Consider the following 17,253-nt stretch of genomic DNA (forward strand, 5'->3'; position numbering starts at 1 on the left):
TGAAAGAATTTCACAGGATTTAGAAGTAGAATGGCCTTTAGAAAAAATCTAATCCAAATCCTTCCATTTTTCTGATGAGGAAACAGAGGCCAAGGAAGGTGATGCCTTTTCCATGTTTAAATGACTGCACTGAGAAGACATCTAGCTTTCCACTGGCTTCTCCTAATATTGAAAGTATTATTATATGATCCTATAATTTGGGTCATTATGATTAGAGCAGAATAAGTAGGCCATTCTCCTGCAACTGAAAAGATTTTTATCATTAAAATAAATGAAATACAAGATATAAAAGCCTTAAATGTTCAACTATTTATATACTTTAGAGTAAAATGTCCATTTCTAACCCTGGCATGAACTTACCTGATATTTCTTTCTCTCTTCTGAGAGTCTCCAATGGCCCGCCTTCCTAAACCTACAAGAAAAATGAATCAAGCATACTGTGGAAATAAGATGATGAAAGAAATGATATGCAAGTTTATCTTTCTCTGTACTGCCTAAGTGAATGGAAACTACAATGCAAAACCTCTCAAATAGTTCTTTTTTATAAGAAAAATCAGACATCATCACAGACATAAAATCACTAGACTTAAAGCCTAGTTTTAAATCTGACCCATTAAAAAAATACAGAAGTCTCCCAAGTGTAAAATTTTTCAAGTTTTCCTCAAAATAACCTTTCAATGATTCAAATTTAATAATATGCAAATATTTTTTACAATTTTCTCCACTATGACATCAATAATTACACATAAAATGCCTGTGAACAAAACCAGGCTTGAAAACGTAGAACTACTATATAGTTTATAATTTCTATTTTATTAATAAAATTCTTAAATATTACAATTCTTACATATGCTTACTGCCCAAAATAGACTTTTAATGAAAGAAATAACAAAAATGTTCTTCAAACTAGAGCTTAAGCACTTGAATGTCCAATTTTTAAGTATAATCTATGTGAATTTAAATAAGTAAAATTTATTAGAGATACTAACAGCACAAATATGACAAAAAATAGCAATATCTGTCACTCCTATGCACTGCCATAGGCAGTAGCAGGTAACTGAAGGAGATACAGAGATAAAGAGGTTTTATTAAAGCCCAAAGAGCCAAACAAGATTCTTATGTAGTAGTAAACCCTATCATTTGGATGCCAAATGAAGAGTGAAACACGCATCTAATTAATCAGTGCAGACTGGTGGAAAGCTTTTTTACTTAGAACTTTAGTTTACACTAAGCTGGATGCTTAGGTTGGATACATCTATCTTATAGCTTTACAGAACTCCAATGGTACTGAGTAGTTTAAGAAAATTAACAAATACTTTACCTTGTATAGAAGAAGCAGAGTCCACCTCAGCAGTTTTAATCCTGTTAGACATCTGTGAATTAAAAAGAAACAATGAAAAACCCTAGAAGAATACCTTGGAGTGCCCCCTCAGTCTGCTTCTCAGCTTACCACTGACTATGAGCACTTTTTCTGACTAAAGGAGTACTTTTATTTCAAGCAGACCCAATGCTATCTCCCAGTAGTAAAGACAAAGTCTCACCATTAGGCAATATTTCAAAGCAGACAAGATTAGGGAGGATTATTTTTCAACAAAAAGTACTTCAGGGGCGGCCAGGTAGCACAGCGAGTAAGAGCACTGGCCCCAGTGTCGGGATGACCTGGGGATCAAATCTGGGCTCAGACACTTAGCACCCACCCAGAAACACCTGGCCATGTAACCTTGAGCAAGTTACTTAACCCCAATTGCTTAGGGGTGGCCAGGTGGCTCAGCAAGTAAGAGCACTGGCCCCAGTGTAAGGATGACCTGGGGATCGAATCTGGGCTCAGATACTTAGCACCACACCCAGAAATGACTGGCTGTGTAACCTTGAGCAAGTTACTTAACCCTGATTGCTTAAAAAAAAAAAGTACTTCATCAACTTTTCTCTGAGTCTCACAACATAACTTCATCAGAAGAATGCTGGGTCTGGTAAGGATGCTTGAGCCATCAAACTCATTATCAAAACCTAAAACCTTAGGAAGGAAACAGTAGTCACCAAACATACAACATACAATATAAGCTATACAGCATAGCTCTTAACTACGATAAGGGGACAAACAATATGGAAATTTGTTTTGCTTGACTATCCTTATTTGTTATTAGGACTTTGTTGTTCTTTTTTCTGGGGGGAAGAGGAGCAAAAATACTTAATGAAAAAATAAAATTTAACTAAAAAACAGGAATACAGAGCCAAAGGAAAACTTATATAAACTGTCACAAAATGAAATTAAGCATAACCAGAAAACGATATAAAGTGCAAAAAAAAATATCGAAACAGGGCACAGTAATTTTAATGGCCATATTTGGTGCTGAAGAAGGGATATGAGAATGTACCTCCTTCTATTCTGTTCAAAAGAGGGAGACTAAGGGTCTGAATACTGAATAGCATATGCATCTGTACTCTATACTGGTTAGTATTGGTTAGTTCCATAGAATTGCCTTTTTTCCTCTAATGCTTTTTCATTATTTGCATAAGTAATAATCGAGTCAGCATAAAAAAGGTCAAGTCATATGTTAAATTAAAAAAAAAGAGGCAAAGAAAATAGCAAACTCAAAAGAATCTTCAAGAGGAGAAGAAAGAAAAAAATCATCCTAACAGGAAAAGTCATTGATTAAGTGTAAGGGATTTTCAACCAGAGGATTCCTTCCTCCATACAGATAAAATCATAATCCAGGCCTGAGGCACAAGTTAAGTGAGGGACAAACAGATACTAACATCTGAGGAAGAATTTGAACCCAGGTATTCTTTAATTCAAACCCAGTGCCCTATCCTCTAAGGCATCCTGCCATCTAAGAAAGAATTATTCGACACAAAATAAACCAAAATCTTATTTACTGTGTGAATGATTAGTCTGTTTTCCCATTACTGACATTAACAATAGTACAAAGAGGGAAAAAATAACATCTTATTTGTCCCTCCTATGAATTACTATAGGCAATGGCAGGAAGGAAGCTTGAGTGGCTACTATGATCCTTAGCCTAGATACATAATCACTTAGAAGGGAGCTCAATCAATTGATCAAGTACTTTATTAAGCATCTGGCAAATGTGTCAGTCAGTGATACAAGGGGAAAAACTAAACCATCCCTGGCCTCAAATAATTTATATTCTACTGGGAGAGGCAAGTACATGTATGTAAGCATATATGAAATATACACAAAGTATAGAGAAGAGGTAAAGAAAATGTGTTAACTGATAAAATTTTAAAGAAATAAAAAGAAAAATGGCCTAGAGTCAATTTATGTAAGGCCTTGAATACAAAATTCAAGAATTCTGGTTTTTATGCTGCAGGAAAGAAGGAGAAAATTTTTAATTAAGGCATTTTAAGTTGTATTATAGGAACATTCCTTGGCACTGGTGTTCTCTTGACTCAATAGAATAATTCCTCCAAACCACATATTATATTTAGCATAATAAAATGCACAATTATTCACCTTCCAGATGTCTAGCTCTCTGAAGCAAGCAAAACTTCAATTCACTGATACATAATGAAAATCTGGCATTGCTTTTCAGCCCAAAGGGTGAAAGTCATCCATGGTTTTAGTTGCAAGAATAAAGTCTGGCTTTAATGATTTTTTTTTCCATTTTTTAAATACTTTATTAACCTCTGATCTACATCACTCATTTCCACCAGATTTTGAGTTGCAAAATTTCTCCCCATTTTTCCCCTACCCACCGCCCCAGAATAGCAGTCTCAAAGGATATCCCCCTCCTCCAATCTGATCTCTCTCATATTTTCTCCCATACCCCTTTCGACTTTTCCAGGGGCTCTTTATGTCCCAGTGCCTGTATATCTTATTTCCTAATTACATATAAAATAGTGTAATAGTATATATATATACACATACACATATATATGCATATATGCATGCATATATATATATATTTTTTAAACATTTGATTTTAAAACTTTGAATTCCAGATTCATTCCCTGCCTCCCTTGTCACCCACCCTTACTGGGAAGATAAGCAGTTCAGTGTAGGTTGTACATGTGTAGCTAATGCAAAACAATAACATAGTAGATAATATTGTAAAAGAGTGACTATATTTCCCTCCCTCCTATCCCACCTCCCACTTGTTCTATTCTCTTTGATCCCGTCCCTTTTCAAAAGTGGGTGCTTCCAACTTCCCTTCCCCCCAGCCTGCCCTCCCTTCCATCATTTCCCCTCTCATCCCCTTCCCCCCTACTCTCCTGTAGGGTGAGATACCCTATTTAGTGTGTATTTCATTCCCTCCCCAAGCCAAATTCAATGAGAATAAGGTTGACCCATTCCCTTTTGCCTTCCTATTCTTCCCCTCCATTGTGACCATTTTCCCTTGCCTCTTCTATATAATAGTTTACCCCATTCTGTCTCTCCCCATCTCCTCTCATTATATTCCCCTCTCACCTCTTAATTTCACCTTTTAAGTATCATCCCTTCCTGTTAAATTGGTCCTGTGCCCTCTATGTATACCTGTAAACATATATACACACATTTACATATATATTCATATGCCCATATACCCTCATATATAGACATATATATTTCTATTCCCTTCAACTATTTTCATACCGACAAAGATTTCATCAGTTACAATTATCGTTTTTCCATGTAAGAATGTTAACAGTTCAACTTTGATAAGTTCCTTATGATTTCTTTTCCCTGTTTACCTTCTCATGCTTCTCTTGCTTCTTGTATCTGAATGTCAAATTTTCTATTCAACTCTGGTTTTTTCAGAAAGAATGCTTCTATTCCACTGAATAACCATATTTTCCCCTGAAACATGATACTCAGTTTTGCTGGGTAGGTGATTCTTGGTTTTAATCTCAGCTCCTTTGATATCCGGAATATCATATTCCAAGCCCTTCAATCCCTCAGTGTAGAAGCTGCCAGATCCTGTGTTATCCTGATTGTATTTCCACAATATTTAAACTGTTTCTTCCTGGCTGCTTGTAATATTCTCTCCTTAATCTGGGAATTCTGGAACCTGACTATAATATTCCTAGGAGTTTTCTTTTTGGGATCTTTTTCAGGAGGTGATCGGTGGATTCTTTCAACATCTATTTTGCCCTCCAGTTCTAAAACATCAGGGAAGTTTTCTTTGAGAACTTCCTGGAGGATGCTTTCTAGGTTCTTACTTTGATCATGGCTTTCAGGTAGCCCAATAATTTTTAAATTATCTCTCCTGGATCTATTTTCCAGGTCAGTGTTTTTCCCCATGAGATATTTCACATTGTCTTCTATTCTTTCATTTGTTTGGATCTGTTTAACAGAATCTTGATTTCTCATAAAGTCATTAGCTTCCATTTGCTCCAATCTAATTCTAAAGCAATGATTCTCCTCATTGAGCTTTTGAGATTCTTTTTCATCTGGCAAATTCGGCTCTTTGAGGCATTCTTCTCCTCATTGCCTTTTTGAGCCTCCTTTGCCATTTGAGTCAGTCTATTTTTTTAAGGTATTATTTTCCATAGTCAGGCTGCTGACTGTCATTTCATAATTTTCTTGCATAGTTCTCATTTCTCTTCCCAATTTTTCCTCTGCTTCTCTTATCTACTTCTTAAGGTCCTCTATGGCCTGTAACCAGCTTGTATTTTCCTTGGAAGCTTTTGGTGCAGGAGTTCTGACTTCACTGTCTTCCTCCTGTTCCATGCTTTTCTTTTTTTTGTCCCCAAAATAGCAGTCTAACGTTGGAATCTTCTGTCTGCTTTGTTTCCTTTGCCTGGTCACATTGCTCCTCAGTCATCTGACCCCTGGGCTTTTTGCCACAGTAGGACTCTGCCACCAGACAGGCGAGCTTTCATCCCAAACACTGGGGTTTTCTCAGCTGTCGAAGGTATTAGATGGGTGCCCTGAGGCCTCCACAAGCTCTGGCAAGCTGGACACACACCCCAGGACCTCCACCCTAGACTGCAATCCAGATCCAAGTAGATTAAAGTAAGAGCGATTACCCCTCAGACTGGTCGCTTGGTCCCCCTACACTCTGCAGGCCAACAGCTGAAGCTGCCGCGTGGCACTGGCTGGCTATGCCGCTGCCTCAGCAGCTTCTCGACCCAGGGGGCAAAAGCCATGCACTCCCACTTACTGGGTCCCAAGGTCCAGACTGCACTGACCTCTCACTTTGTCCTTTTCATCTATGTGTTGATAATTCTAGAAACGACCACAGCTGCTGGTGATCTGGAGTCCCTTCAGCTGGAGGCTGGTCAGACCCACCCTGGGGCTAAAACCTCCAGCTCACTAGGGCCTGGGCTCAGCTCCCACAGCGCTGCACTGGCCCACTCCTGCCGGCCTGCCAGGCTATCCTCAAAGGGAGGTTAGCTTCTCTGTGCCATTTTGTGGGTTCTGCAGCTCCAAAGTTTGTTCAGAGTCCCCTTTTTACATTGACTGGGGAAGGTAGAAGCCAGAGCCGCTCGGAGGTCATGCTTCTACCGGCTTTAATGATTTTTAATGCTAACATTTTCTTTAAAAAGTATTAGAATCGGGGCGGCCAGGTGGCTTAGTGAGTAAGAGCACCGGCTCCAGTGTCAGGATGACCTGGGGATCGAATCTGGGCTCAGATACTTAGCACCACACCCAGAAATAACTGGCTGTGTAACCTTGAGCAAGTTACTTAATCCCGATTGCTTAAAAAAATATATATATTAGAATCAGAATATCAGGATTGCAAGAGATTTCTGATGAATTATAGTTCAACCATAAAGGAATAAAAATCCGTTCTATAATATCTTCAACAAGAGATTATTCTGCCTCTCCAGAAGGTTTGCAGTGAGTTTCTGAAAACCCACTTGATTACCTCTTGAGGCAGGCTATTCCACTTCTGGTCAGCTCTAATTGTTAGGGACTATTTCTTTACAATCAAGTTAAAATCTGGTCCTCTGCAAATTTTATCCATTGTTCTTAGTTCTGACCCCAGAAACCAAACAGAACAAAGCTAGTTTCTCTCCCATACAATCATTTACATTAAGCATTAAGGTGTAACCCCATGCCCATTTCAATCTTTAAACTATATGAAGATAGCTATGCCAATTTGTACCCTCTTCAAAATTAAACATTTCCAGTTCCTTCATTCAATTCTCATATGGCAAGTTCTACAGTTCCTTCAACATCTTGATTACTTGCCAACTTATAAATCTCTTTCTTAAAACATGGCACCCTAAACAGAATAGCAGATTCCAGATGTGGTCTAATTACAGCAAAGTAAAGAAAAACCTTGCTTGCAACTCTCAGCTCAGCGCAAGATCAAAACAAATTTTTAGGCTGCTGGATCACATCACTTATTTATCCTGAGACTGCAGTGTACTAAAATGCAGATTACTTCTTTCTAAAGTTTGTTTCTATCTAGCCACACATCACGTATTTGCAAAGTTGATTTCTAAGCCCAAGTGTAGGACTTTACATTTATCTCTATGAAATTTTGCCTTACCGAACTAACAACAAATCCCTAGCCAACCATAGGTGCAGTTATTTAATCATTTCCAAATTTAGCTAACTATGTTATCTTTCCATCTTGTCAGCAGGAACTCCTTTCTGAACAAGTACTGCTAAATGACAGGATAAACATAGGGTCAAGGTATTAATTTAATTAGGAATCTTATCTTTTTTTATCTTATCACATATAAAGTTGTTTTCATTTGATTTTTAATGACCCAAGAGTATGTCCCTACAACCACCCTGAGACTAAATTACTAGACTTGCCTGAGTTACACCTGGCCAATAATAAATGTAGTTAAGCGCCTTCTCTGAGGCTTATCAATCAACAAGCTTTTATTTAAGCACTTATATGTGCTAGGTACTGTTCGAGGCATGGTGGACAAAAAAAATTTTTTTTAATGTAATAATTCTCTCAAGGATTTTTCATTTTATTCAGGGAAATAATTTGTACATATTTATGTATATATGTAGTAAATATAAGGCAGTTAAAAACAAAGAATTTAGGAAGGAAGGGCAACAAAAGTAAATGAATTAGGAAAGGCTTGATGTAGGTAGAGACTTGACCTGTGTCTTGAAGGAAGGTAGTGATTCTATTAGGTAAAGGTTAGGACATGGGGGAGAGCCAGAAGAAAGGAACAGATATAGGAGATGAAGTACCATGCAGAAGAAAGAGGACAGTTCAGGAGAACTACATAGCCAGGGAGGGGAAAAATAGATAAATGAGGCTTTTGTTTAAAAAGGCTATCACTTCATGTCTTAGATATATTCCTCACTTGAGAAGAATATATTAGGAGAAAGGGAGAGATAGAATGGGGTAAATTATCTCACATAAAAGAGGCATGAGTGAACCTTACTCTCATCGGATTTGGCTTACAGAGAGAATAACATACACACTCAATTGGGTATCTTATCCTACAGAAAAGTAAAGGGGAAAGGGATCGGGGCTGGGGAACGATAAAAAGGGGGAGCAGACTGTGGGAAGTGGTGGTCAGAAGCAAACATTTTGAAAAGGGACAGGGTCAAAGGAGAAAAAAGAATAAATGGGAGGGGATGGGACAGGATAGGGGGAAATAAAGTCTTTCACAATATGACTATTATGGAAGTGTTTTGCATAACTACACATGTATAATCTATAATGAATTACTTGCCTTCTCAGTGAGGGTGGGTGGGGAAGTAAGAAGGGAGAATTTGGAACTCAAAAGTTTTAAAAACAAATGTTAAAAATTGTTTTTACATGCACCTGGGAAATAAGATATACAGGTAATGGAGTACAAATCTATCTTGCCCTAAAAGAAAATAGAAGGGAAGGGAGTAAGAGGGTGGGGATAGAAGGGAGGGGCAGACTGGAGAAAGGGGTAATCAGAATGCATGTCATCTCAGGATAGGGGGGAAGGGAGAGATGGGGAGAAAATGTGGAACTCAAAATCTTGTGGAAATGAATGTTGAAAACTAAAATTTAACTAATTTTTAAAAAGAAAGTGAAAAAAAGGGTCACCTTTTCATGGGAGACAGGTGGTGGAAATAGTCACAGAAGGTATCTAAGCAATATAAGAAATCATAATAATGACCAAGCAAAATTTAAATTATGTCCAATATATTTTGTTTACTCATGCAAAAACCATGTCTTTTATTTGAGTAGCATTGCCATTAAAAAGAATGAAAACAAAAATATAGTTATGTAGGAAATTCATTTATTTAGAAAATATAACTTCCCTACCTACATCAGATAACTGAAATATCACTGTATTTATATTATTTTACAATTACTGCGGGTTTTTTTAAAGGGAAAAGACCTAACCATTCAGAATTTTCTTATGAAAAGCAGAGGTCACTAAAAGGCAGCTGATTAATTGTAATTACCAATCACAGCCATGAGTGATGAAACATACATCCATCTCAGTGAGTAAGAGAACCAGTCCCAGTGTCGGGATAACCTGGGGATCGAATCTGGGCTCAGATACTTAGCACCACACCCAGAAATAACTGGCCGTGTAACCTTGAGCAAGTTATTTAACCCCAATTGCTTTAAAAAAAAAAAACAAGAAAAGAAACATACATGCATTCTCTTGGTAGAAGGGTAGGAGATGATGGGTGCATACCCATCAAAAGCAGTTGCTATGCCAGTTAGTTTTGATTTACCATTTTTCTGGGTTACAAAGAAGAGCGTTCAATGATGGAAATTAGAGGAAGGGGGCAGTACATCTGGAAAATACTACTGGTAAAAACAAAAGGTGTCAATAAAAAAACTAAAGTAAAATCAGAGGTGTCCCTTTCTCACACTGCAGTATACAAGGCTACGATAAACATATATTTAATGTAAGGGACCCAGTTATTCTCTGAGAATTGCCTTAGGTACCCAAAAAAGACTGTTTAGCTAGAAAGACGCCAGGCAAATACAAGAATCCTAGAGGTTCTCCCAAAGATTTATAATTTACATAAAAGGTCGTGGTGTACCCTGGTTCAGTCTAGAATCTCAAGATTTGCCCATATTTGACTATATCCCCCAAAGGGGGATCAAAATTTTCCTGCAATTTCTAGGCTCTCCTGAAAAACCAGGATCTATAGGGCCTAAGTGGTGAACACTCTAGGTTCTACCAGTCTCAAGCCTTCTACTAAATAGGTTTCATTTTACGTCATCTGTATAGGGCTCCCAAAGTCATCCTAGATTCTAATGACTATAAGGAGCTTTAAATTCATACCAAACAGATTTAAGCTGGGAAACAAAACATATATTTTAAATTTCTTAAAAAAGCAAAATATAAAATTGATTACTATGCTAAAACTTTTTTTCACTGATAACGATCTTTTAGATAAAATAAATAATATTTTTAGATATTTTAGATAAAATAAATAATATTCATTAGTTGGGAGCTAGGTGACACAGTAGACAGAGTACCAGGAGTCAGGAAGACCTAAATTCAAGTCCAGCCTCAGACATTTACTAGCACTGTGATTCTGGACAAAGTCACCTAACTTCTGCCTTAGTATCCTCATCATAAAATAGAGATAGTAACAGAGTCTACTTTGCAGGGTTGTTGTGAGAATCAAATGAGATAATATCTCTAAAGAACTCAGCACTGTGCCTGGCACATAGTAATTACTATGTAAATGTTGGCTGTAATTATTACTATTAGATTTTTAAAATTAACAGGCGTCTTTCTGACCCATACCTAATTTTAATCAAACAACTCAGTTACTTGGCTACCTTCCTGAGTTCTCAACTATAATCTTCAAAGTTCTTTAAGTTTTTCTTTTACAAGGCATAACAAACAAGAACATGGTATTTTGACAATAATTTTTCCTATACAGTCTGATGGCACAAATTATTAAAAACCACTGATTCATGAGGGAAAATATGACAAGGTTGCTCCTATTCAAGGAAGGTCAGTATTCTCTCTTCTCTTTACAAATTTGCAAACTGATGAAGCAAGTGAAGAGCTACAAGTACCTGAAAAGTTAAAGCTACTCATTAAGCAACTGATACAGTAAAAAAAAAAAAAAGACATTAAAAAGTATTTTAAAATGCACTAATGCTAGGAAAGAAAGCCTTAGGATATAACCTCAAAGAGCAGGTGGATTCTTTTTGCCCACTTGGTTTTATATTTTTCCTTTATAAAAAGAAAAATTAAAGGCATTTAATTAAATGAAAGTTGCTTTTGAATATTTTTCATTCCATGAGGAAAAAAAAAATCTTCATTTAAGGTTCTCATCTTTATAATTTTACATTTTCCTAGTCTCAAATCTAAAATTCAACAAGTGGTTCCCAAGCGCAATGCAATTTGTGGGGCCCTCAGGATAGAAAGATAAATAAAACATACTTCATGCTTTCAAGAACCTTAACTACCTAGTACTACAGGCTTTACAGCATCAAAATGCAAAGCTGAGTTTAAAGAGGTCACCAGGTCCAACCCCAATATTTTGCAAATGAGGAAATGAAGGCCTAGAAAATTTAAATGACTTACCCAAGGGCATATGGTAAGTAAGTGGGAAAGCCAGGAATCGAATCCAGGTCCTCTGACTAAACCCAGAACTCTTGCCACTGCACCACACTGGGATTAGAAAGGGATATAAATCACAAGCTGATCAATCAACAAGCATTTATTAAGCACAGGCCTGGTACAGGGGGGTACAAAGACAAAAACCAAATGAGCCCCTATTCTCAAAGAGTTTACATATTGTCAGGAAAATCAAAATAACACCATGGAGTAGAAAAGAAATGTTTTTTAATCATTACAATCTAAAGTCAATTTCTCTTTGGAGCAAATACAAACAAGGAAGTAAGACACCTGTGTTTATTATCTGCCTAATAGTACTCACCAAAACTTTTCCTATTTTTAAATAAGGCTAAAACTTGGGAGACTTACCAGCAATGCTAAAATACCTATAAGAAAATTAAAGCTTATGATAACTTTGTATCAAGTAAGACAATGTAAAATATATAAAATAGTCTAATCAAAAATTAGTTATTTTCTTAAAAGAAAATAATGTTCTTAAAAAAAATGTTCTTAAAAAGAAAATAATGTTCTTTTAATTTTTTAAGGGGTTCCTTTAATCTAGCATTATTTTGAGGGGATGAGTTTTCCTATAACTATTTTAAACCAGAAAAGAAAAAGAAAACCTTAGATCACAAATCCACTCTGACTCAAACTGGAAAATAAAATTAATCCTTATGCACTTTTCATTTCTACGTGCAAATTTCACATTTCATTTTCACGTGCAAAACGGAAGCAGGAAGGTGCCTATATTTCTTACCAGAGCATGATACAGTGCTGGTATTTTCATCAATAACCTGTTGGAAAGATAAGTACAAAGGGCCCAAATTGCCAATTTAGTTTTATAAGTCTTAAATATGAACCAAAGGGAGATTACTACATACTAACCTTGATAGTAGCCCTTTCCCCCACAAAATAAGAGTATTTCAAATATATCAGACATAGACTTCAAAGATGCAGTCTTCTTTAGCCTTAGGACATCAAGTCTGCACAGACATCTGGGTGGGAAACCTAAAAATGCAGAAAAACATAGGAGTTATTGTTTATGAACATTCTCCAATAATCTAAAAAAGGTTAAATTTCTTAACTGTCCTAAACCACAAATCTCCCTTATGTTTATGAAAAATTTATTACCAAGATATTTAATGATAATTTTTATATAAAAGACAAATCAATAAATATTTCCTAAATACTTATTATGTAAGGTATAGTACCAAGGTATCACAATGCCTTCATCTTCAAAGGGTTTAATTGGGAAAGCAAGACATAAGTTAATTATAAAGCTAAATACCATATCTATCCACCTATTCAAAATCTAGTTTGGGGCGGCCAGGTAGCACAGCGAGTAAGAGCACCGGCTCCAGTGTCGGGATGACCTGGGGATTGAATCCCGGGCTCAGATACTTAGCACCATACCCAGAAATAACTGGCTGTGTAACCTTGAGCAAGTTACTTAACCCCAATTGCTTAAAAAAAAAAATCTAGCTTAATTGTAATTTCATACATCTAGGACAAAGCTAAGAATCAGGAAATAAGCAAAAGTTCTCTAGCCATCTACAATGCAGCTATTCATTTATTCAGTAAATCAACATTTATTAAATGCCTAGTGTGTAAAAATCACTAGACTAATCACTTAAAGAGAAAGTTTAAATATGACATCACTCCTACCATCATCAAAATAATTGTAATGGGAATTGGAATTTGAAGATCTTTTCCCTGCCCCTTGATAGACCTAAGTAAATTTGAAGATCTTCCTTGCCCCAATAGGCCAAATGTAATCACATGGAGCCTGGGGTGGGAAGAGTTTGCTGAACAGGTGGAACAGGAAAGGTAGAGTAGAGTTGAGAAGAAGCTGGGAGTCAGAGCACTTAGAAAGGAGGGAAGGAGTGGCTAGGTGGCACAGTGAGTAAAACGCCAGCCCTAGAGTCAGGAGGACCCAAGTTCAGTTCCAGCTTCAGACACTTAACACCCACACAAAAAAAACTAGCCGTGTAACCTTGGGCAAGTTACTTAACCCCAATTGCCTTCCAAAAGGCAAAAAAAAAAAAAGAGGAAGGACAGAGGACACAGGGAAGGAAGACAGGTAGGCTTGTGAGTTATTTGTTCGTGGGAAGGTTTTGGGATGGTGTTGCTCCCTGTGGTAATAATATGCATTAACTTCTTTGTTGCTATGATGGATTTGGTTTTCTGGTGTTGAAATTTGACTTTCTGGTGTCTGAATAGATGTTTTGTTTCTGTCTTCTATATGGAGAGTCTGTTATATTTTGCAATTCAAAATTACCTCGGCATATTCATAGTCGCTGTCAGTGCTGTGAATATCATGTTGGCACTATGGTAATCACAAATTACTATAATACACAATATTAGAAAGTATAAGAGTGTTGCATACAAAATGTTAAATAAGTGAAATTCAGAGGGAACTTACTGATACCAGAAAGTCCATGCACCAAGCTCATGTATTCTATTCTATAGGTGAGTGCCTCTTGCTTCCAGGTAAAGTTAATTTACTTTTATACCATCATTCAACAAGTATTAACTAAGAACTAACTATGTGCCCTCAGGCACTGTGCTAGGAGCTTGGAATAAAGAATGAATGAAATATAGAAAAAACACAGGAGGCGGCCAGGTAGCACAGCAAGTAAGAGCACCGACTCCAGTGTTGAGAAGACCTGGAGATCGAATCCCGGGCCCAGACACTTAGCACCCACCCAGAAACACCTGGCCGTGCAACCTTGAGCAAGTTACTTTACCCCAATTGCTTAGGGGCAGCCAGGTAGCTCAGCGAGTAAGAGCACCGGCTCCAGTGTCGGGATGACCTGGATCAAATCTGGGCTCAGATACTCAGCACCACACCCAGAAATAACTGGCTGTGTAACCTTGAGCAAGTTACTTAACCCCGATTGCTTTAAAAAAAAAAAAAGAAAAAACACAGAATGAAGTACAGAATGAACTACAGTCAGAAGGAAACAATTCCTAGGTGGAATAAGCTTACATTTTAATGGGGGAAATAAGTACATATAAAAGATATAGAGGGGTGGCTAGGTAGTGCAATGAATAGAGCACTGGCCCTGGAGTCAGGAGGACCTGAGTTCAAATCCGGCCTCAGACACTTAACACTTACTAGCCATGTGACCTCAGGCAAGTCACTTAACCCCAATTGTCCTGCCTTCCCCTCTAAAAAGCAAAATAAATAAATAAAAATATATACAGTATAAATAGAAAGTTTACAAGTACAAGCATGTAGAAAGTAATTAAGTACAAGATAATTTAGAAAGAAAGAAGGATATTAGCAGTTGGGGAGGTCAGAAGAGGCTTCAGGAAAATGGTTCCTGCCTCAGGTGTATCTTTTTTGTCCAACCAACTGACATTTCTTTTGCCCCTTCCCACCTTCCCCACTACATTGAAAAGAAAAGAAAAACAACTCTTCAAAGAAATATGAATAGTCAGCAAACAAATTCCCCACTGGTCACATACAAAAATGTTGGTCTCATTCTGCACCTTAAATTCATCACCTGTTGATGTGTGGCATGTATCATCACTGGCCCTTGGAACTGTGGTTGGCCATTACAATTATCAATGTTTTTAAGTCCTTCATAAGCTGTCCTTACAATGTTGCAAGATAGAGATCAGGAGATGGTCCCCAGGCACAAAGGATAGCCAGTGCAAAAGAACCAATTTTAGAGATGGATTACCATTTGTAAGAAATAGAGAAGAGCAGTTTGGCTGGATTGCAAAGTATGGTAAGGGAAATAATGGCCAACGAAGGTAGAAGATAGGACAAGGACAGCTGTGTAGAACTCTAAGAGTTAAACAGAGAAGTTTTTATAGTTTATCCTAAAAGCAACTATAAGTCTGGAGCTGATTAAGAAGGCTCATGAAGAGCCAGGATGGTGGAGTAAAAGCAGGAATTTGCTTCAGCTCCTGCTCCAACCACCTCCAATACCGGTAAAAAAAAATTACTCTAAACAAATTTTAAAGCTACAAAACTCACAAAGTGACAGAGAGAAACAAATCTTCCACTGAAGGTAGCCTGGCAGGCTGACAGGAAGGGTCTATAGCACCAGACTGGGAGTCCAGCACAGTCCTGCCTGGGGCACACTGGCCCACACCCAGGGTGGTCCCAACCAGAGGCGTGGACCAGCCAGAGCAGACTTCAGGAGAGCGAATAACCCAGCAACTGTGGCAGTTTCCAGACTTCTGTAAGGGTTATGGGATTTAAAGATCTCCCATGCCCCATGGACGTGCTGACATAGCAGATCAAGAGAAAGTGAAAAGCCGAGCTAACGATCCTGCGGTTGGCGGTTGGTGTAAGTTGCCTTTTTTTTTTTTTTTTGAGTTAGGACTCCAGCTGAGCACTGCCAGCAGCCGGAGCTGCTGGGAGCAGGACTTTCTGCTGGGGACTGCCAGGGGCTGGAGCTGCTGGGAGCGCTCTTCCAGGACGCTGGGTGGTTGCTGTGAGTGGGGAGAGGAGGACCTTTGCCTGGGGTAGCCTGTTCTGTTTTAAAGGCTTGAAAATGTGGGTGCTTTCTACTTTATCTACCTGTGCCAATGTCATAACTACTCTGATGGCTTTCACTTTCTGGTTTTGGGACTCAGTCTTTTGGTATCTTAATAAATTTTCTAGTTTATTTCCCCAAATGGCAAACCTGACGTATTTTGTGATGGATAATTATATCAGCATATTTGTAATCTCTATAGGCATTGTGAATATGGCATTGCTGATACAACTTCTCAACCCATAAACGTCAAAGAGAAAGTAAAAGGTCAGTGGGGAACTCTGTTGGAACTGGGTGAAGGAAGAGCGCAGTCCGGCCCCTGCCCCCAGGGTGAGAGGTGGTAGGCTGTGGGGTGGCTGCAGCTGCTGCTGTGTGCTGCCTATGGAGCTCCTGGCCTGCAAATCATAGAGGGACTAAGCGACCATTCAGACGTAACTGCTCTTGCTTTGACCTGTTTGGATCTGGGTCGCAGTCTTGGGTGGTGATCCTGGGATGAGGAATGCTAGCATGCCACAGCTTGTGGTGGCTGTAAAGAGGGAACCCTCCTCATAGCTCTGACAACAGCTGTGAAAATCCCAGAAATTTGGGACATAGCTCTCTACATTCTGGAAGCACAGTTCTACCATGGCAAAAAGCTCAGAAGTCAAGTAATTGGCTGGTAAGATGAGCAAACAGAGGGAGCGCAATCAGACCACAGAATCCTTTTTTGGGAACAAAGAGGATCAAAAGATGGAACCGGAAAGAGACAACAAAGTTAAAACTCCTGCATCAGAAGCCTCCAAGAAAAATATGAACTGGTCACAGGCCATGGAAGACCTCAAGAAGGATTTTGAAAATCAAGTAAGAGAAGTGGAAGAAAAATTGGGAAGAGAAATGAGAATGATGCAAGAAAATCATGAAAAGCAAGTCAACAACCTGCTAAAGGAAACCCCCCTAAAATACTGAAGAAAATAACTCTTTAAAAAATAGACTAACTCCAATGACAAAAAAGGCCCAAAAAGCCAATGAGGAGAAGAATGCCTTAAAAAACTGAACTGAGGGGTGGCTAGGTGGTGCAGTGAATAGAGCACCGGCTCTGGAGTCAGGAGGACCTGAGGTCAAATACAGCCTCAGACATTTGACACACTTACTAGCCATGTGACTTTGGGCAAGTCACTTAACCCCAATTGCCCTCCAAAAAAAACCAAACTGGCCAGATGGAAAAGGAATTTCAAAAGTTCACTGAAGAGAATAACTCCTTCAGAATTAGATTGGAGCAAATGGAAGCTAATAACTTTATGAGAAATCAACATACTATAAAGCAGATCCAAACAAA

At 38.2% G+C, this 17,253-nt stretch overlaps 2 protein-coding genes across 9 annotated transcripts in view; one reads left to right on the forward strand and one right to left on the reverse strand.

Annotated features, from left to right (window-relative positions):
• Window positions 1-17,253, forward strand: part of NDUFS1 (NADH:ubiquinone oxidoreductase core subunit S1) — a 386,086-nt gene that overhangs the window by 152,564 nt on the left and 216,269 nt on the right. The gene's annotated exons all lie outside the window — the stretch shown is intronic.
• Window positions 1-17,253, reverse strand: part of ZDBF2 (zinc finger DBF-type containing 2) — a 71,426-nt gene that overhangs the window by 35,996 nt on the left and 18,177 nt on the right. For 5 of the 8 annotated variants that reach the window (XM_069075278.1, XM_069075279.1, XM_069075275.1 and 2 more), the window contains 5 exons: window positions 12,331-12,453; window positions 12,203-12,239; window positions 11,413-11,499; window positions 1,322-1,373; window positions 361-412 (listed from right to left, as the gene is read on the reverse strand). In XM_069075278.1, coding sequence (XP_068931379.1) covers window positions 361-412; window positions 1,322-1,373; window positions 11,413-11,499; window positions 12,203-12,232 — 221 coding nt within the window. In that variant the 5' untranslated portion in view covers window positions 12,233-12,239; window positions 12,331-12,453. The remainder of the gene's footprint in view (window positions 1-360; window positions 413-1,321; window positions 1,374-11,412; window positions 11,500-12,202; window positions 12,240-12,330; window positions 12,454-17,253) is intronic. The other 3 variants (XM_069075282.1, XM_069075284.1, XM_069075281.1) reach the window with 1 other exon arrangement.

This window comes from Petaurus breviceps, unplaced genomic scaffold (assembly GCF_028583685.1).
Source record: "Petaurus breviceps papuanus isolate PSGF00001 unplaced genomic scaffold, PetGlider_PUasm1.0 90903, whole genome shotgun sequence".
Taxonomy (NCBI): Eukaryota; Metazoa; Chordata; class Mammalia; order Diprotodontia; family Petauridae; genus Petaurus; species Petaurus breviceps.